The following is a 20533-nucleotide window of genomic DNA, read 5'->3' on the forward strand; positions in this document are numbered from 1 at the left end:
CCAGTCCAGGATTGAGTGGACTCAAAGGCAGAGCAATGATGCATGTGGATCCCACATGGGTAGCCTGTAGCAGCAAGATAACACAGAAGCCCTTTAGCAACTTAGGATCATGACACAGGTTTCATCCAGCAGGAGTTTTTGTGGGTCAGATGGATGAAAAATCAGAGCTCTGACTCCCAGAAGGTTTTGCTGGAAGGAACTTTGAAAGGTGCCACCGAATGCTTGTTTGTTTTGACTCCTACAGAGACACAGCGGGCAGCCTCTGTGTGGGCAGACTCACCAGAGCCTTTTAGGGTTCCCACAGTGCACCCTTTAAGAGCCTCCCTTCTAGCACCAAAGCTTCAGGTTTACTTTCCCCCTCGATAGTTTTTGGTTCTCCCTCTCCCCTGTACATTTTTTAGCTTTGCAAGCCTTCTTGTCATCTGATGTGGTATGAAAAAAAGAATTTAAATACTTTGGGAGCTTTTAACCACAAACGTTTTCTAGGATGTCACAAAGCAGATGGCAGACTAACCACAACGGCAAACCGGGGCCGATCAGGCCCGCGTTTCCCCGTCTCCTCCTCTCTCTGTACGTGACTGAGGAAACTCAGTTCCATCATATCTGCAGAAGTGTGCTTGCCCATGAAAGCTTACGCAGTCATAAAGGTGCCCCTGGACACAGTTCTGCTGCTTCATACCAACATGACCACCCACCTGAATCGAGCTACACAATTTGAGGGCAGTCCCCCAGCCTCAGTGTGAGCAGCCCTTGAAGGGTTCTTATGCCTGCACATACTCAAACTCACTAGCTGCAGGCCACCTGGTTAGTCAGAGGCCAGGTGAGAATGGGCAGCTGCCCCTCTGTTGCCAATAGCCTGGCATGGAGATGCTCCTTCAGGGATGCTCACCACTGGCAAAAGCTGTGCTGAAAATGCGGTTGTTTGAAGGCTCCCTCTATGAGCCTCTCTTGGATCTCTGGCTTAAGAAGAACATTGAGTCCGTTGCACACTTCCTTCCAGCTGCAACGCCAGACGTTCTTCATTTTGGTCTCTTATTTGGGTCCAGAAGCTTTTGCACTCTTAACACGGCCTCTCTCTCTCTCTCTCTCTCTCTTTTTTTTTTGCCAGACCGACACCCCCCAACGCACCTGGAAAGAAAATGAAAAGCACCGCTAGGCCATGGAGTGCCATGTCTAAGCAGGGAAGTCACCGAATGGAGGGAGGGAAGCCTCTGCCCGCCGCCTCCGTGGGCATGAAGACCTCCAAGTCTTCCACCTCGCTTGCATTTGATTCCCGGCTCAGCAAGGTAAGTGGCACGAGAGCGACCTGGAGGTTTCCAGGCAGGAGCGCCAAAGGCTACCCAATGGCACCTGGTTTCCTTGGTTTGTCAAAGAGGGGAGGGAGCTAATTTCTCCCGCATGCATGCACATACACACACATGCATGTGGCACGTTTCCTCAGGCAGCAGTTTCTTATGGGTGGGGGGCTCCCAAGTAGAGGACCTTCCTGTTAAGCCTTGCATGGATAGAAGGGTTGGGAGGGAAGAGAGAAGAACGCACCTATTAGAACAGGCAACCTTCCATTTTCAGTAGGCCTTTTCTGCTTGCTTTCACTCTAGCTCCCTGCAAGGTGGCTCCAAATGTTTTTAGTCATCTTTACTGTCCAGGTTCCTCTTGGCAGAGTTTGAATTTGCTTAAAGACTAAAATAGATTTTATTTCAAAGAGAAATAACTATATGTAGAAAGAGAGAGGGAGGGAGTGAGCGAGCGAGAGAGAGAGAGAGAGCTAACTATGTAGCTAGCTGTTGTCTGCAGTCATTCTTCTGTTCAACTGCTGTTCTGGAGGCAAGCAGGGAGGAAGCACACTCAAAAAGCAGGAAGTCTCCTGTTGAGTCAAATCAGAGCACTGGAGATAATTTGAAAATCATAATGACATTCCTATCTATGCTAAAAAAATAGTTTTTAATGTGAAGAGAAACAACGATGTGGAGATTCAAGCGGGTAATCATGTTCTGAAGCAGCAGAACGAATTTTGAGTCCAGTAGCACCTTTAAGACCAACAAAGTTTTAATCAAGGTATAAGTTTTCGTGTGCACGCACACTTCTTCAAACACAATGTCCAAACTTTGTTGGTCTTAAAGGTGCTACTGGACTCAAAATTCGTTCTGAGAGAGAGAGAGATGTTATGGGGGGGTCTTTTTCTCTTGTTTTTATTGCCATCTTGATGTTAGTTTTGATGCTAGTTTTAATTGTGCAGATGGGGAACATTTTAATGTTGTGTTGTATTTATGGGATACTTTCTTAGACCATTTACAAACTGGAGGTTTCATGCCAGGCTGCAGGCTGGGGTTTTAGTCGTGGCAGGTTGCCCCACCTCTTTCTGCACCCACATGGGGGAGCATTTGGCCCAGTACACTTCATCCGCCCTCGATTTGTGCTCCTGCACGGGAGCTGGGGCAGTAAAGTTCCCAGTGCATAAACGGTCAGGGTGTCTCTGGTGGGGAGAGGAAAGTATCCTTCTAAGTGCCATGCTGGAAAAATAATGAAGTTAACAGGGTGGAATCCCTGGAAAATATTTTATAACAAACTATACAGCACCTGCGCAATCTAGCACTTAGGGGAAAGATTAGGAGAAATATCCCGGAGAAATAGATTGTTTTAAATAAATTTATTTTAAAGCAGAACAAAATATTTATTTATTTATTTATTTATTTATTTATTTAGTTAGTTAGTTAGTTAGTTAGTTAGTTAGTTAGTTAGTTAGTTAGTTAGTTAGTTAGTTCGTTAGTTCGTTAGTTCGTTAGTTCGTTAGTTCGTTAGTTTGTTTTGAATAGCTCGGGGCGGCTTACGGATAAAAACAATAAAAACCCCATAAGTACAGCACAACATTAAAATGTTCCCCATTGCCACAATTAAAACTAGCATCAAAACTAACATCAAGATGGCAATAAAAACAATAGAAAAAGACCCCCCCCCCCAATAACATCGCTGCTCCAGCCTCAAGCCACTACCATGGCTTACGATCGTGTCTCAACGGTTGTAGGGCAGGACCCCCAGATTGTGAAAAGCCACACAATAAAGCAGTAGACAGACCTGCAAATACTGCATTGCTGTAACTCAGCTAAGTGCACATGAGCCAGGCTGTAGCAGATTCCTCAGGCCATGAGCAGAGTGCTTTGAGTAAGGAAGAACTTCCTGTGAGTTTCCAGGGAAGACTGGGAGAAATCCCATATGTCTACTTAGGTTCAGTGGCATCAGACCTAAGCCCGACTCCTCTCTGAGAGCCAGCAGCTGAGGTAGCCAATCCCGTGTCAATCTCCATCTCTGATGTCAGAGGCTACTGGTATCAATTAGAAAGTTAGTAAAAGAGTCCCACTCCCCGAGCATCTGGTAATAGTCCTGAGCTTCAATGACAAATAGGTGAGCTGGTCAGAACCAGTTTGCAGGAAAACGGATTAGGTTTCATAGGAATGGAATGTGGAATGGGAATGAATGGGTTATTCTGAAGTCAACCCCAGGGATCTGAGATTCCAGACACTCTAGGTGGCAATCTTGAACCCTAATAAAGTTTTAGAAGTGTCTGTCTGTCTCTCTCACACACACACAGAGTCCATGCACGTACCTTCAATGGAGATGAGGACTAGAAACTTGCTGAAGTCAGTCTGCCAAATCCCACAGACAAAACCAAGTTCTGAACTTGTGCAGAGTCACTCTCTACTCCCCCCCCCCCCGTAGGGAATCTCCATCTTTTGGCTTTCAGCAGCTCTAAACTGCCCAGAATCTGTGGCAAAGAAACCTTCACAATCCCAGAAATGCCAGTCCCCTGAAGCACTCTCCAAAAGGAAGGCTAAACCAGTCATCAAATCGAACATCTTGCTGAGCACCTGGCCTCATTTGCCCTGCCTGGGGATCCCGGAGAGCTTGCAATCCGAGCCTACAGCTCCCTGCCTTCATTCTGAAGCAGGAGACTTTGTAAAACGTGGGCCTTGTTGAGCCAGAGAGAAGCAACACAGAGAGGAAATGAGAAACATTCCCCTTCTGCAGGTTCCCGCGTCATTAACTCCCAGCTTCATTCCTGGTCGACTTCCTTTCCTTTTATCTCTGGGGCTGACTCACAACATGTGGGTTCTGCAGGCCCTGCTGGGAGCGCATGGCCTCCTCTGGCAGCCAAGCGACTGCGGGAGGAAGCCGGACGTGTGAAGAAGGGCCCTGTGTGCGGCTGGCAGCCCTTGTGCCAGAAAATTTCCGACCTTTACGGCTTCTGGAACAAACTGGAAAGGAATGCAAACGGCCTAGCCCGTGTCCAAAGTGTGTGTGTTAGGGGTGGGGGGGGGTGGGGGAATCTTCTGGCAAAGCCCAAGGAGATGGTCCTTCCCCCAAAGACATGTGGAGCCTAACTGCATCCAGAACACTCTGGAAGGTTTTGAGAGCTTAATGAGAGCTGCTGGTGCTTATAGATTGGGGGGGGGGGGGGGGGGGATGCGGCTCTCCGGATGTCCATGGACTGCAATTCCCATGGTAATTGTAGTCCAGGGACATCTGGAGAGCCATTGTTTGGCCACCCCTGCTATAGGCTCTCACTCTGAGGAAGCGGCTAAAGAGTCGCGGACTCTAATCTGGAGAACTGGGTTTGATTCCCCACTCCTCCACATGCAGCCAGTTGGGTGACCTTGGGCCAGTCACCGTTCTCTCAGAGCTCTCTCAGTCCCACCTGCCTCACAGGGTGTCTGTTGTGGAGAGAGGAGGAGGAGGTGCTTGGATGCCACCTTGAGATTCCTTCAGGTAGTGAAAAGCGGAGTATAAAAAAATTCCTATCCTTATTTTTCGGCCATGGCTGATGAGTGCACTGAGCAAACCAGCTAGTGCCCTTGAGCTAGTCCCCAATTCTCTTAGAACTGTTCTCACAGAGCAGTTCTGTCAGAGCTCTCTCGGCCCCACCTACCTCACAGGGAGTCTGTTGTGGGGAGAGGAAGGGAAGGTGAACGTAAGCTGCTTTGAGACTCATTCAGGTAGTGAAAAATGGTATTTTAAAAACAGTTCTTCTCCTCCTCCAGCCACTGTAACAGAGCAGTTTAAGGCTCTACAAGGCCAGCAAGAACAGACTCTGACCCGCTCAGCAATAAGCACCCATCCAGCCCTTTTGCAGGTTTCTTGGCTGATTAAAATCTCTCTGATCCACTCCAGATTGGATGCTGACTCGCAAAAGCCACCACCTGTAAACTCAGTCCCTGCCATTCACGGCCGGTCAAATCTCCTTGGGGAAAAGATCAGAGTTAATAACAATAACTTCTTAGTTCATGGCAAATCCCAGAGAGGTGAAAGAGGTGGTGGCACAGCTTTCCCTGGGGAAAGTCTCATTGGACAATGAAGTCCTGGCAAATGAACAGATCCCACGGTTAGGTGGTTCTCACGGTGTAGACAAAACTGTCACAAACTGAATACGAAGTATGTTGATTATTTATAGTACAATTAGAAGCGAATTGTTAATAGAAGCGAATTGTCTGGCGCAATATTATTGCCCCTCCACGGGACATAAAAACTTCTCAATACGGCATGAAGTAAATGTGAAAGTCCTTAAGAGATATTCAATTATTCTCCAATGCAGTAGGGTGCTTTTCTCCAAATGGAAAATATTTCCGCTGCCAGATGTGACCCTCCAGCAAGCCCTCAGTTTGCACCTGCTTCAAGCAGCCTTCGCCATCCTCATCTGAATACAAACATGTACGGAGCTCAGTATTTCTGGTACTAAAAATTCAAGACTTTTGCCTCCACGGAACAGGCTATTCTGGATTTATTGCTGCAGAGACGAAAGCCCTGGATTTATTAGCAAAGATACTGGCTCTGTACATATTTGTATTTTAATGAGGATGCCGCCACTGGACTTAAATTTTGCTCTGTTGTTTTATACCCACACGGCTACCCACCTGAATCTGTCTTCAATGGCAGCCAGCATTCTTTCATTCCAGTCGTTGATCAGACCATTTACAGAAGTGCCGGGAGGCAGTGGGCCCCACGGAGCATTCAGGAATCCAGTCAGGCCCATAAGTCTCTGTGGGTGAGCTAAAATCCGCTTGGCACCCAACTGAAGAAGGGGTGGCTGCCTTAGCCAAGCCTTCAGGGCATAGCGGTCTGACCATGGCATGGCATTTACCATGACCAGATCCACGTTCAAACCTGCACTGAAAATGAGGTCCAGGAACAAATTGCGAGAGCCCTAGTGTCGCCATGGCTGACACCAGGTCTAGCCCATTTCTAGAGGAGAACGTATTTATTTACGTACTCTCCGTGTACCGTCAGGAGCCGTTGGCCATTTGTATACGATTACTAAGAAGGTTTAAAAGAAGCTGCTGGATAGCAATCCATTACATTAAGACAATTGACTAATTTGGTGTAGAGAGCCAGTTTGGTGTAGTGGTTAGGAGTGTGGACTTCTAATCTGGCATGCCAGGTTCGATTCTGCACTCCCCCACATGCAATCAGCTAGGTGACCTTGGGCTCGCCACGGCGCTGATAAAACTGTTCTGACCGAGAAGGAATATCAGGGCTCTCTCAGCCTCACCCACCCCACAGGGTGTCTGTTGTGGGAGAGGAAAGGGAAGGCGACTGTAAGCCGCTTTGAGCCTCTGGGTAGGGAAAAGCGGCATATAAGAACCAACTCTTCTTCTTCTAATTGGAGGACTTCCCACTGAGGAAAGTTGTTTCCCATTGAAAACGGACATTACCAGGATGCCGTTCTGGGAGGAGTATGACAAATAAAGAACAAGTAAAGAAAGCAAAGAAAGAAGACACAAAAAGAGTCTGCTCTCATTTTTGATTTCATAAGGTTTATTGTTTGCCTCAGATAGGCTTCTTCTTCTGTTCTAGTATTCACTTTGAAACCGTCCTGTTTTGCTCTTGTTATACGTTTCTAGTGGGTGGCAGCTCAGCATAGACATTGAAGTCCCCCAGAATTAAGAGGCTAGGGAACTGTAGTAGATCTGGGATTGGGATCTGGGATCCCCTCTCCACCTGCCAGTAGTGGGAGGGGGGAAGGTGATTAGATGATCTTGCCATGCTAGTTAGTTAACTAACAATGTTAAAACTGTAGTTGTTGTTTTAATGGTTTTTAATGGGGTTTTAGGATGTTGTAACCCGCCACGAGCCGCAAGGGAGTGGCGGGGAATAAATCGAACAATAATAATAATAATAAAATAATAATAGTGCCCAGGGCGCTACCTCCTCCAGCAGGGCTGGCAGGGTGTTTGGAGGTGTATTGGACGCGTGGTACGCAAGCCAGACACCCGTGCTCTCCGCTCATAGAACAATTCTGCTCCATCCTCCATATGGAACCCTTTTAAATACTTGAAGATAGTTTTCAGATCCCCTCTCAGTCATCTCCTCTCCAGGCTAAACAGACCAAGTTCCCCCAACCTTTCTTTATACATCTTGGTCTCCAAGCCCCTCACCATATTTGTTGCCTTCCTCTGGACACGCTCCAGTTTGTCAGCATCCCTCTTCAACTGGGGTGCCCAAAACTGAACACAGTACTCCAAGTGCGGCCAAACCAGAGCAGTGTAAAGTTGAGTCCCACCTTAGGCCTACACACTTGATATGGACTGGGACTGGTGACACGCAATGCAGAATTTCATCCCTAAGCCTTAGAGCAAAAGGGGGGGGGAGTGTGGGGTCCTCGAGGGGTGGTGCCTGCTGGCCTGACAACTTGCTGACGAGCTTCTCTTTCTCCCGTAGCTGAAGCGGGCCAGCAGCGAAGACATGCTGACGAAGCCAGGGGTCTTGGCAGCCTCCGGAGGCTCTCGGCTGAAAAAGACGATCACAACGGGAGCCATTTCAGAGCTCGCGGGGAACCGGCTGAGGCCCGTCGCAGGTAGGGGAGTGCCGAGAGGCAAATTGTAACGGTATGTGAAATTTTGTGTATGTCCCACTCTTCCCTGAAGGCTCAGAGTGGGTAGCAGCAGAAGTATAACCACAGAATACAATAACCGTGAAGTGAATGGTAGTTAATGTGAACATTCTAAAATGTGAATTTATATTGACTTTAATATAAAACATTTACACCGCCCCTCTGGTGAGACGGGTCATAGCAGCCTGCTTGATGGTTCATATGGTGGAAATTTGACATGTTTTGGGCAGGGAGGCCAGAATTTTGGTAGAATTTCAGGCCTCAACAATAGGCCTGAGGTGAAACGACTTTGTTCTCCTGGTTACCTCCCACAGCAAAACAAAAGCACTGGTTTAAAAATTACTTGCCGCAGGGAAACCATGGTTCCCTTTGCCCCTGGAAGTATAGCGAATGGGGGGGCAGGGAACTGGAGTACCAGGGCTCTGCTTTGGTTCTGTTGGGGCTAGAAGACTGCCCCAGAGCTTTTGTGGTCCTCCTGTGGAGTCCATGGAAACTGGACCTCAATCAGACTTAGTGTTCTCTTAAGCCTTAACTAGATGGTGCAAATATCCCAAAACAAGCAAGTCGGTATATACTCTAGAAACAAATCCACTCTATAAACAAATCTACAAGCAGGACCCTATACAGTATACACTAGGGGTAGTCAACCTGTGGTCCTCCAGATGTTCATGGACTACAATTCCCATGAGCCCCTGCCAGTAAATGCCAGCAAACACTGGCAGGGGCTCATGGGAATTGTTGTCCATGAACATCTGGAGGACCACAGGTTGACTACCCCTGGACTATAGCATACACTCTATAAACCAGGGGTGGCCAGACTGTGGCTCTCTGTGGACTATAATTCAGACCAACACAGCTACTCACCTGAGACTACTTGAATTACTGTGCACATACACAAAAGCTTATACCCAGAATCAAACTTTGTTGATCGTAAAAGTGCCCCTGGACTCAAATTTAACTCTATTTATTCTATTTACTCCTTTGAGTATATATCTAGGTTGGCCATGAGATGGCGCCAACAGCCTTTCCTTCATGCATCTGAAGCTGTGCTCCAGAGATTTGGCAGTCTTTAAAATGCCACAGATCTCCTGCCTGTGTTTTGCTGCCGCAGAGCCTAAGCACAAATATCCCTAGAGTTTTTGTACTGTGGGAGTTTTAATAAATAAAAATTAAGAGGTAGCGTGACTCCTGTCTATAAGGGCACCTGCATGGAGCTGCCTGTCAGGTCCGCGGTGTAAAGTACCCTTAAGCCACGGCGCTCATGGCCACTTGGGGGGGGGGGGTTCAAAGCAAGAGACATTAAGAGGGGGGTTGCCACTGCCCACCTCTGCATGGCAACCCTGGACGTCCTAGACCAGGAGTAGTCAAACTGCGGCCCTCCAGATGTCCATGGACCACAATTCCCAGAAGCCCCTGCCAGCGAATGCTGGCAGGGGCTTCTGGGAATTGTAGTCCATGGACATCTGGAGGGCCGCAGTTTGACTACCCCTGTCCTAGACGGTCTCCCCTCCAAGAACTAGCCAGGTCTGACCCTGCTTCTGCTTGTGCTAAATGCTGTCAAGTCACTTTTGACTTTTGGCGACTCTATGAACAAGCGATCTCCGATACGTCCTGTCGTTAACAGCTGTGTCTAAGTCTTGAACCAATTTTGAGTCCGGGGCCAACTTTAAGAACAACCAAGTTTTATTCAAGGTATATGAGCTTTCGTGTGCAGAACGTCATGAAACGGAAGGAACCAGTTCATACTTACAGGCACAGCGTAAGAGTAAATTTACATACAGCATAATGGAAACGGTTAACGAATTCCAGAGATAAATAGAAAAACGCAGCAATTTGGATTTGCTTGTATTCACTTGAGCTGGAATGGCATGGAAAATACTTGGCGTACAATAAATATGTCTCCATTAATGGGCAAATAGATAATAAATTGCTGACAGCAGTTAGCAGAGACCTGGTCCTGAGGGCCCGTGGCTTCCTTGACAGAGCCCATCCATCTCCTGTCGGGCCTACTTCTCTTGCTGCCTTCAAATCTTTCTAGTGTTACTGCCTTTTCCAGTTACTCCTGCTTTTTCAGAATGTGACTCAAGCACAATAGCCTCAGTTTACTGTTTTTAGCTTCTAGGGAGAGTTCAGGCTTGACTTGGGCAAGAACTCGCTTATTTGTCTTTTCTGGCAGGCCGTGATATGTGTCAAGCTCTCCTCCGACGCCTAATTTCAAAAGAATCTGCATTCTTCCTGTCTGCTGTCCTTACCGTCCAGCTTTCACATTTGTACACAATCATGGGGAATACCATGGCGTGAATTAACTTGATCTTGGTCACTGGCGACACATCTTGCACTTAAGAATGTTTTCCAGTTCCTTCAGGGCTGCCCTACCCAGTTTACGCCTCCTGACTTCTGACCATGTTTAGCTTCGGAGATCCAACGAGAGGACTAGCCCGGGGGTGGCCAGACTTTGGCTCTCACGATGGCTGTGGACTACAATTCCCATGAGCCACGGCCAACATGTGTTGGCAAAGCCTAATGGGAATTGTAGTGTGTGGATATCTGGAGGACCACAGTTTGGCCCACCCCTGAACTACATAAAAAAGTTCCCTGTGGCGAGAGCCACTTCCTGTGTGCAAACATCTGAGTCGGGCAATATACCGGTCATTGTGGTGGCTTTGATTGGGTCCCGGCACAGAATCGCATACTATCTTTCAGAACAAGTCTGAAGTTTTCTTAGGGGTTTTGACATTTAGCCAGCCTGGAGGGTCAGCCAAAGAGGCCTCAAATGCGTCCAATCTGAAATGGTTGTAATGGTAGTAATTTAGAGGTAGGTTTGCACTTTTGAACATCTGTGACTTTCAGCAGGCTTGAAGATCAAGAAGAAGAAAGAGTAGGAGGAGGAGGAGTTGGTTCTTATATGCCACTTTTCTCAAAGCGGCTTATGCACACTCTATGATGGATGTGGGGCTGAGAGAGCTCTGATATTGTTCCTGCTCAGTCAGAACAGTTTTATCAGTGCCGTGGGGAGCCCAAGGTCACCCAGCTGGCTGCATGTAGGGGAGTGCGGAATCAAACCCAGCTTGCCAAATTAGAAGTCCACGCTCCTAACCTCCACACCAAGCTGGCTCATAGATGTGCTTTTTAGAACCCAACCCTTAGTGACTTGCTGCAGTTGAACGTATGAATAGGTTTCTTTTAGAAAAGTTTTCCAGCAAGATGAGCTTGTGAGAGTTAAAGCTCCTGCCATCAGACATGATCTGAACAAGAGACCTGCACTCTTGAGAGCCAGCGTGGTGTAGTGGTTAAGATTGGCAGTCTCTAATCTGGAGAACTGGGTTTGATTCCCCACTTCTCCATGTGCAGCCAGCTGGGTGACTTTGGGCCTGCCACAGTTCTCTGAGAGCTGTTCTCACATAACAGATCTCATAGAGCTCTCTGAGCCCCCCCCCCCACCTTACAGGTTGTCTGTTGTGGGGAGAGGAAGGGGTAGGTGTTCAGAAGCCACCTTGGGATTCCTTCAGGTAGTGAAAAACAAGGTATTTAAAACTAGCTCCTGATCCTGATCCTCAACTGTTGGTATCCAGCCTCAGAGCAGGGCTTGCCTCTTGATTTATTTTCTTCTATCTGATTTGGCTTCTCCAGCAGGGCAAGGGAATAAGGAGAGGGATAGCTTTGACTCTCCACACTACCGGTAGTCAAGACTCCTGGGGGGTTCACGGTGCTCAAAGAGTGGGAAGCAAAGTGAGCAGCTACTGTCTCCTCTCACACAGTGGATCCTTGACCTCTCTGTGCTTCTCCCTGCTTGTGTTTCTCTTCCAGCTATAGCATAAAGATATTTTCTTAAAGACAGCGAGTCGGACTGAGAAACGGTCTCTGCCATTTGCTGCTATGTTGTTCATTCTTGACAGTTCCAGCTACTCCAAAACCTGTGTGTGTGTGTGTGTTTAAAGAGAAACCTTCCTGGCCAGTTTCATCAGCAATCTACATTTCCCATAAATTGTTAACAGTCCTCAAAGCAAAGGCAGTGATCCCCTTTGAAAGCCAAGCCTTGTCTGACCCCCCCCCCAAGCCTCCCCCCCTCTCCAGGCCCTGCAGATGTCAACATTTGACAGGGTCTCTTTCTGAGAGTCACACATCAAAGGAGAGCACAGGGCCTTTCATGGGTCACCATACCTTTTGGCTCCATCAGACTGGCCCTCCTTCTTCCGGAGCAGGTCAGGGCAGGGATAAGGTCGGCCTGTTGGAAACCCAAGGGGGTCATCCAGGGAAGATTTTTCCAGCAGTGCTAAACTGGCACAGGAGAAGCCTCTTCCCTTTGTTGGGGGAGGGTGGCTCACAGTGATCTGGAAGCAGAATTTCCAGAAAGGTGTGCCTGGATGCCTTGGTTGCTCCCAATTCATTTCCAGGCCCAATTCAAGGTGCAGGTATTCACCTTTAAAGCCTTATGGTTAGGAAATGCTTGGAGACTTTAGGGGCGGAGCCAGGAGTGGGTGGAATTTGGTATGTGGAGGGACCTCAGTGGAGTATAATGCTACGGAGTCCACCCTCCAAAGCAGTCATCCCCCCCAGGGGAGCTTATTTCTTTAATCTAGAGAGATATAATTCCAGGGACCCCCCAGGTCCCACCAATAAGTGAAGAGTGCCAATTTCCAACAAACAAGTTCCGGCGAATTACCCTTGTTTCTATATGCTTCATCAGTATATAATATAACAATCATGTTCCTGGAGACAGAGAGAACACAGAGTGTTTGCCATTGTATCTCATTTCATCCATTGACTGTTATATTATACACTGATGATGAAGCACATTGCAACAAGGGTAATTCCCCAGAACTTGTTTGTTGGAAATGGTTCTGGCACTCTCCTGTTAGGAGGTTCCCTCATTAAACAGTTTATTGAGCCTGTACGGATTCATTTGTTTACTTACCATCTGGAGATCCGCATCCCTGCTTGTACAGCTTGTGGCCAGCATGCCTGAAAGATCGACTACCACTGTGCCTCACTTCATGGGGTCTGTCATCTGAGGCAGGACATGTGGCCACCCAAGAAAGGGCCTTCTTGGTAGTGGCACTAAAATTGCAGAATTCCCTCCCTACAGAGATACATAACAGAGAGAGGGGACATGATAGCCCTCTTTAAGTATTTGAAAGGTTGTCACTTGGAGGACGGCAGGATGCTGTTTCTGTTGGCTGCAGAGGAAAGGACACGCAGTAATGGGTTTAAACTTCAAGTACAACGATATAGGCTAGATATCAGGAAAAAATTTTCACAGTCAGAGTAGTTCAGCAGTGGAATAGGCAGCCTAAGGAGGTGGTGAGCTCCCCCTCACTGGCAGTCTTCAAGCAAAGGTTGGATACACACTTTTCTTGGGTGCTTTAGGATGCTTTGGGCTGATCCTGCGTTGAGCAGGGGGTTGGACTAGATGGCCTGTATGGCCCCTTCCAACTCTATGATTCTATGATTTTATGATAACCCCCCCCCCCCAACATTCTGTGGGTAAAGACTTCTTGTTTAATTTGGCATTCCCTTACTCAGGGGTAGTCAACCTATGGTCCTCCAGATGTCCATGGACTAAAATTCCCACGAGCCCCTGTCTAGTCTATATCTCTTATCTGTATCATTCCAATTTAGTATATGAACTGCTGAAGCAAGCACCTATATATAAGTTGCTTTTTAATGCCTTCTTAACTGTTTGCCACCTTGAGGGCTCCAATTGGATGGGATAAAAATGTTTTAAGATCATACTCCCAAATTCAGTCTCTGGGCAGTGGCCTAGTTGGTTGGTTAGCTAATCTGTCTTCCTTCCTCCAAGGGCTTGGGGGCATCCACAGTTCAGCCCTGTTCCATTTTATCCCCACAGCAGTTTTAGAGTCGTATGGGAGGGCGGTATAAGAATCTAATAAATCAATAGAATATAATAGATTTAGCCACAAGATCCTTCTCTGGGCTTTTTAGACAGACAGGGATTTAAACTTGGGTCTCCCTGTAAAATGCCTCTGCAGGTTTATATAATCTTTTAAATAGGCCGAAACTCCTGGCTTCTGTTACCTCTAGGTGAGTCTATTCTATAGGAGAACTTTCTCCTCTGGTTGGGAGATCGGAGAACAAGATCCCAGCTCAACTGGTGCAGTGTGGTTTTCAGTCCATCCCTCCCAGCTGGCTTCTAGGCTCCGGAATGCATTTCAAGCTGTACTTGAGTTCTGCCCTCTTGTAAGACATTTGCTTGTTGACTTCTTGGCCCCCAAGTTCTGTGATCACGTGAGGTCAGCACTCTTCTGACATCACATCAGCTAAGCCAATTAAGAGCAGGAGGGGGGAAGTCGTTTTTTATGTAATAATGTAATAAGAAGAGGTTGGCAATGCCGTTGGATAAAATGCAGGAGCTCTCTTTTCCCTCCGGGGCACTAACTCAGGATTCCTCCTAATCAATAGCCATTCAAGGTTGATGGAATAGCTGCTTGACTGCCCCCCAGGGAGCCTTTCGAAGCCACTTGGCTCATTCACTGGGAAGTCCCACCATGAATCCTCCAAAGCAGGGGTAGTTAACCTGTGGTCCTCCAGATGTTCATGGACTACAACTCTCATGAGCCCCTGCCAGCAAACGCTGGCAGGGGCTCATGGGAATTGTAGTCCATGAACATCTGGAGGACCACAGGTTGACTACCCCTGCTTCAAAGAACAGGGTGTTTTCCGCTCTGATGCTGCCGCGTGCATACATGCAACTAGCATGCCCTGTTTGGTTTCAGTGGCCGTTTTAAATATTCTGTCTGCTGGCGCTTCAGTCTCAGAAATCTCTTTGTCTGTCTGGTTGAAGACACAATGTGCACGCACGCCACCATCTGTGCCAAGAGTTGGACTTTGGATGAGACATGTGGGTGGCAAGCTGAAATGCCAAGCCCTTTGCAGTCCCCCTGCTTTGGCAGGCGTGAGATGCTGACAGCTAAATGGGCCCAGCTAACCAGCAGAGGGAAAGAGGGCAGAGCTGGAAAGGTGCCAAAGTGGATGGAGACCTCTCTGGGTGGGCCACCCTCTGGGGACCCCATCCCTGCCACCAGCCAAGATTGCTGTGGGCTCAAGACCACCATGTATCCCCCATAAATACCCTAATGAGGTGGAAGAGGAGCCTTCCTCCATCTCATCTATGTGAAAATGTTCATTAAGAACATCAGAAGAGCCCTGCTGGATCAGACCAATGGTCCACCTAGTCCAGCATCCATTCTCACACAGTGGCCAACCAGTTCCAACAAGTGGGCAGAGGCTGAGGTTTTCCAATTACGTTACCTCCTGGCTCTGGGATTCAGAGATTGAGTGCTTCTGGATGTGGAGGTTTCCCTCAGCCACCATGGTGACTAGACAATGATGGACTTATCTTCCATGAATCTATCTAATACCATTCTGTAAACTAATTTACTAAATGCCTGAAACCACTTGGGGGCTCTGGATGGTGTTTTTTTCCCTGGGAAAGGGAAGAAAGAAGAGCTAGTCCTTACCAGCTTAGGAGCTGGTATAGCACAGCACCATCGAAAGGGTTACTAGTCCTCAGGAAAGTTACCACCCCACCAGCCGACCTGCACTTTTATTTGTATCTTGTGGTGTCAAGGGCAGGAGGCAGGAGAGGATTTCGTTTTGTGAAAGTTCTCTTGACTCCTCACTTGGAAGCAGCTGCAAGTGTCCACAGAAGCAACTAATTTTCACTCTCCTTATTTAATTTTGAACTCCCAGAAGCCTGTTCCTGTCAAGTGTCTCGATCCTAAGAATTTTCTCCTGGTTGTAAGTCCCACTGCATAGAATGACCCTGGCTTCTGAGTAGACCTGCTCCGGTTTGCCCCCAGGGTTTTCTTGAAAATCCAAGCTGCCCTTTCTGTACAAATGAGCAAGATTTGATAGCAGCACAGTAACCCCTCAACTGGGTGCTGCCCCTTTCTTATTTGGGTGAACCGAAACTTTGGGAGACATCCACGCCTCGGTGTCCCAGTCTGCCACTTGAACGACTCAGGAGGGGAGGAGATGTTTCCCGCATCGGAGCAGCCCCCCCCCCCCCGGAGCACCCAAGGGAGACCAGGAATCCTTGTACCCAGGGTTGGCACCCAACTTGCCTGGCCCGTTTAAGGCTGCTCCCAACCGCAGCGCAGGGAGGCTCCTGGGTCCAGCCGTGACATCCCCCCCCCCCCAGCCAACTTTGCAGCTCATCTTTAGCCGGAGGGTTGCGCTCGCAGCCGTGGAGAGCCCTTGGCCTTGGCCCCGGTGCAAAGGCGGCTCCGGCTCAGGCTGCCGGGGCCTCCCCCGCACCCGCCCCGGGTCGGTTCCCTCCTCCGGACTCGGCCTGCAGTTCCGGCTGGCGCCTCGGGGCGGCGCGCCTGGCCCTCGAGTCCGCTCTCCCGTCGGCGGCGCCCGGGCGGGCCAGCCAGCCAGGCAGCCTGATGGGCACGAGGGAGGAGCGCCGAGCGTGGCTCTGTGCGGCGGCGGCGGCGGCGGAGCCGGCAGCCTCGTCGGGTGCTGCTTCTCGCGGCGGGCAGGAGGGGATGAGGAAGCGGCGGCGGCTGCTGCTGCTGCTGCGGCAGCCCTAGAGGGGCCGGCGAGCGGAGCCAGCGACGATGGGCAACCAGCCCGGGCGGCCCGAGGAGCCGGAGCCAGGTAGGTGGGCGGGCTGGAGGGCGGCTGCGTCCGCCTCTGCCTCGCCGGGCAGGTGTCTCGCCGCCTTCTGCGGCCGGCCCCCCCCCCCCCTCGCTCGGCCGAGGCCCGCAGAAGCCGGCGGCCAGGCGCTGGGCGGAGGTCTGCGGAAGGGCCATGGCGGGTCGCCGACGCCGGAGACTCCGGCCTCCGCGGGCGCTCGCCTCGGCTGGCCTGGCCGGCAGCGGAGCAGAGGTGGTCGGGGGCGCCTCGGGCAGGTGGCGAAGCAGAGCCAACTCGGCCCGGCCGGAGCTGGGCGCCACTCCCCCGGCCGCGCTCCTTCCCCGGCCGCTCCGGTGCTAACCCCAACTGGGGCGCTGGGGGGGGGGGGCGGGTGGCAGGAAGCGCTCCGCCTTTGTGCGGATGTCTGAGCGGGGGTCCCCCACCCACCCCTCCCCATTGTCCTGCGGGAAGCCGCCTTTGCATGCCGAGCGGGAGAGGGGAGGGGGCTTCTCTGGCGGGAGCACGTGCGCGCGGCGCTCCGGCCGGCCTGGACACAAAGAGGCCTCCCTGGTCCCGGGGGGGGGGGGGGGTGCCAAGGCCAGGTTGGGAAATGCCTGGGATGGAGCTTGGGGAGGCCCCTCCAAAGCACCCATTTTCCCCAGAGGATCACATGTCTGTAGTCAGGGGATGACCTGGGATTCTGGGGATCGTCTGGTCCCACCTGGAGGATGGCATCCCCAATTGCCGGGAATTGGACCCTGTATCAAAGTGTCTTTTTAAAAAAATGCTGTTAGTTTATAGCGATCCTGCGGGGTGTTTCAAGGCAAGAGTTGAACGGAGGTGGTTTGCCACTGCCTGCCTCTGCCGTGGGACCCGGATACTCCTTGGTGCCTCCCCTATGATACCCAGGGCCGACCCTGCTTGGGTTCTGAGATCTGATGAGATCGAGCCGTCCAGTTCCGGGCCAAGGGCTTGGACTGGGGTTAGCGGAAGGAGAAGGGGTGGCTAGCAGCATCATTTAGGGAAATATAGGGGGGGGGTTGTCAGGAGCGCCCTCTTGTTTGCGGACAAGGGCTGACTGAAGGCGTTACAAGCTTGAATGAATCGGATGCTCCTAAAGCCCTCTTGGATGGCTCCTTGTGATCTCTGTGCCGCCCCAGCCCTGAGACCTTGGCTCCCTAGAGAAAAGAGGCTCTATTTCCCTTCCCGCTATGGTGCAAGGTGCTGCCCCAGGTGAGGTGGTCGCATTGCCTTCTGGGCCAGTGCTGCCACCACCCTTGTCCAAGAATAACTAAGAAGCCATGTTGGATCAGACCAGAGGCCCATCCAGTCCAACACTCAGTGTCACACAGTGGCCAAAACCCAGGAGCTGCATCTCTGGAAGGGCTTGATTCATTCCTGACCACAAGCCTGTGAGGGTGGTAATTAGCTTCCCGGGCACTCCAATATGCCATGATGCACCAGTCTCCTTGTTGAGCTGAGCCAAGAAGCCGCTCCGGACCCTTGGCCAGAAAACCGGCCCTGGTCAGCTCCTAGAGTTTTGGGCTTCTGGGGCAACGTACCCAGTGCTTGCTGCTTTTCCCTGGATGCTGTGTCAGTGGAAAGCTTTTCACACACTTCCTCTGATCTTCGGAGGTATTTTGGAGGGTGGTCATGGGCTGTGGGCTAACTCTGGGGGCCCAGCAGGCATCCCACCCACCTGTTCTCTAGAGCTGGCCCTTTGGAGCTGGCCCTCCCTTCAAAACATCCCATGTTTGTCTTTTCCAGTTCTTGCTTTGCTTGCTTTAAAAAGGGTGAGAGAGAGCTTGCTTGTTCTCATCATTCTTCCCCCCTCCCCTGCACATTTTATTATATAGGATAGGCTAGGACAGAATTCAGCTAGTCCAGGCTATCCAGTTTAGGGCCCATCATCCTTACCACCCAAAAAATCTACTGATGGCAGAGGTTGTGGGTGACAAACAGGTGGGCTTTGGTTTCTCTGACTCCCCATCACATTAACCTGATCATCTTGTTATGGAAGCTGGGGTTTTAAGATGCATGTCTACCCTCCCTGCCTCCCCCTTTTTTTGAGAAATGTGCCTTCAAGCCTGATCTTCTTCCAACACACTCATTTTCCAAATCATAGTACCGTTTAACATTTATATGCTGTGTTTCCAGTGTAGTTCTCATATTTTAGCTTTGTCATTCTTGTAACAACCATCCTGAAAGGTAGGCCAGTAAGCATTGTTGTCATGTGTGCCTGTGAGAGTGGGTGGTCTGAGGCTCAGCTTGAGGACTGTAATACAAGGTCAGGACTCCAATGAGAGTGAACCTTCACAGCTCATCCTCTGGATCTCCCGCTGCTCAACAACTGCGTGGTGCGACTCCGGATCCTGGGCATTGGTTCACTTCCATATTACGTTTGTCCTGCTTTGCCTGTGGAAGGCGTGGCCAAACAGTGGCGCTCCAGAGGTCCATGGATTACAACTCCCATGAGCCCCTGGGAATTGTAGTCCATGGAACCCTGGAGAGCCACCGTTTGGCCACCCCTGACCAGTGGCTTAGGCTGGCAGTGGAAGGGGCTTGTTGGATCAGGCCAAAGGGCCATCTGGTCATTTTCTAAGCCTCTGGGAGACATCTGGTTTATCCTCATCATCCGTTTTGGCGGTAAATAGCCTCAGTACTTAGAACAAGGGGGAGGGGGTTAGGTCAAGAGTCACACTGTCCTAAATGTTCCACAAAGGGGCTTGGATAAAAGATTGCAGACTGTGGCCTGTACTACCATGCTTAGCTTGCTGAAACTAGGATACTACTGTGTAATTTTGCTTCATTCAATGTGCCCTGCTGGCATTTCTGTTTTGCTTCTGTCCTGTCTTTCGACTTCTGGTTGGTTCTGCAATCTGAATTCCTACCTGAAGGGTTCATTGGCTGTACTGACCCGCTCTTTGTAATCCTCCTTGAGTCCCAAGTCAGAAAGGTGAACCAAAAACAATATAATCCATAAATCAACCTAAACAAGAGAGGAATGGCACCTCGTCTGCCGTGGCCTGCTTGTGCGTTGCAACCCTTGGTGGTCCCCCAACCAAGTATTAAGCACGGCCGGATCTGTGCTTTCCAGAATCTAACGAGATCAACCTATCCTGAGCCACCCAGGTCAGGGTGTTGAGAAGCAGCTCTCCTTAAAGAAAAGGTCGGCAGCTCCTGGTGTAGAGGTTCCGCTCAGCTATCATCGCAGGCTGGTCAGATGCACAACTAGTGAAGAGCAGTGGATGCTGATCTGGAGAGCTGGGTTTGATTCCCCCCCCCCCCTTCTTTATGTGCAGCCAGCTGGGTGGCCTTGGGTTAGTCACAGTTCTGTTAGAGCTGCTTTCACAGAGCAATTCTCTCAGCACTCTCCCAGCCCTGCCTACCTCACAAGGTGTCTGATGTGGAGCGGGCCAGCCTAGTGTCCTGGATATGAGCAGCGGACTCTAAATCTGGAGAACTGTGTTTGATTCCCCACTTCTCCCCAAGGTGTTGGATTGCCTGGGGCCAATCACAGTTCTCTCAGAGTTCTCTCAGCCCCACCTGCCTCACAAGGGGCCTGTTGGAAGGAGAGGAAGAGAAAGGTGTTTGTAAGCTGCTTTGCAACATCTCATCTCAGGGTAGAGAAAAGCAGGGTATTAAAAAACAACTCTTCTTCTGTGTTGCTGAAGGGCTTTGGTGGCAGTCACAAGTGGGTGCCCGTCCTTCCTAGCAGGTCCTGCTCTTGGGGCCCCTGTGCGGGCTGGAGACACTTCTGTTTTCTGCAGACAGAGAACTAGGGTTGCTCGTCCCAGCATTGTCTGTCCCTCTCTGTCGGTATGCTTGGCAGCACCGTGCGTCAATCTCGTAGTCTGCTCGCCTGCCCTCCTTCCCCGCACACCTGCTTCCAAACTGGGATGGGTTGCAAGGGCAAACCTGGGGCGAGGTGCACCAGTCCCTCAGGGGGATTTGTCATGTCAGAGAGTGCCAAAGCAGCTGCAAAGAGAAATTGCCCCCGAGGCAACGTGAAGCACACATACCAGCAGCTGCCCTACGCCCCGTCCCCTGCCC

At 50.2% G+C, this 20533-nt stretch overlaps 1 protein-coding gene across 4 annotated transcripts in view; it reads left to right on the top strand.

The window, feature by feature from the left end:
* The window catches only part of SPECC1 (sperm antigen with calponin homology and coiled-coil domains 1), a 125930-nt gene that overhangs the window by 23489 nt on the left and 81908 nt on the right, over positions 1 to 20533 (top strand). For 3 of the 4 annotated variants that reach the window (XM_077311825.1, XM_077311827.1, XM_077311824.1), the window contains exons 2-3: positions 1109 to 1286; positions 7708 to 7843. In XM_077311825.1, coding sequence (XP_077167940.1) covers positions 1140 to 1286; positions 7708 to 7843 — 283 coding nt within the window. In that variant the 5' untranslated portion in view covers positions 1109 to 1139. Of the gene's footprint in view, positions 1 to 1108; positions 1287 to 7707; positions 7844 to 16265; positions 16502 to 20533 lie in introns of those variants that run through there. The other variant, XM_077311826.1, reaches the window with a different exon arrangement.

This window comes from Paroedura picta, chromosome 15 (genome assembly GCF_049243985.1).
Source record: "Paroedura picta isolate Pp20150507F chromosome 15, Ppicta_v3.0, whole genome shotgun sequence".
NCBI lineage: Eukaryota > Metazoa > Chordata > Lepidosauria > Squamata > Gekkonidae > Paroedura > Paroedura picta.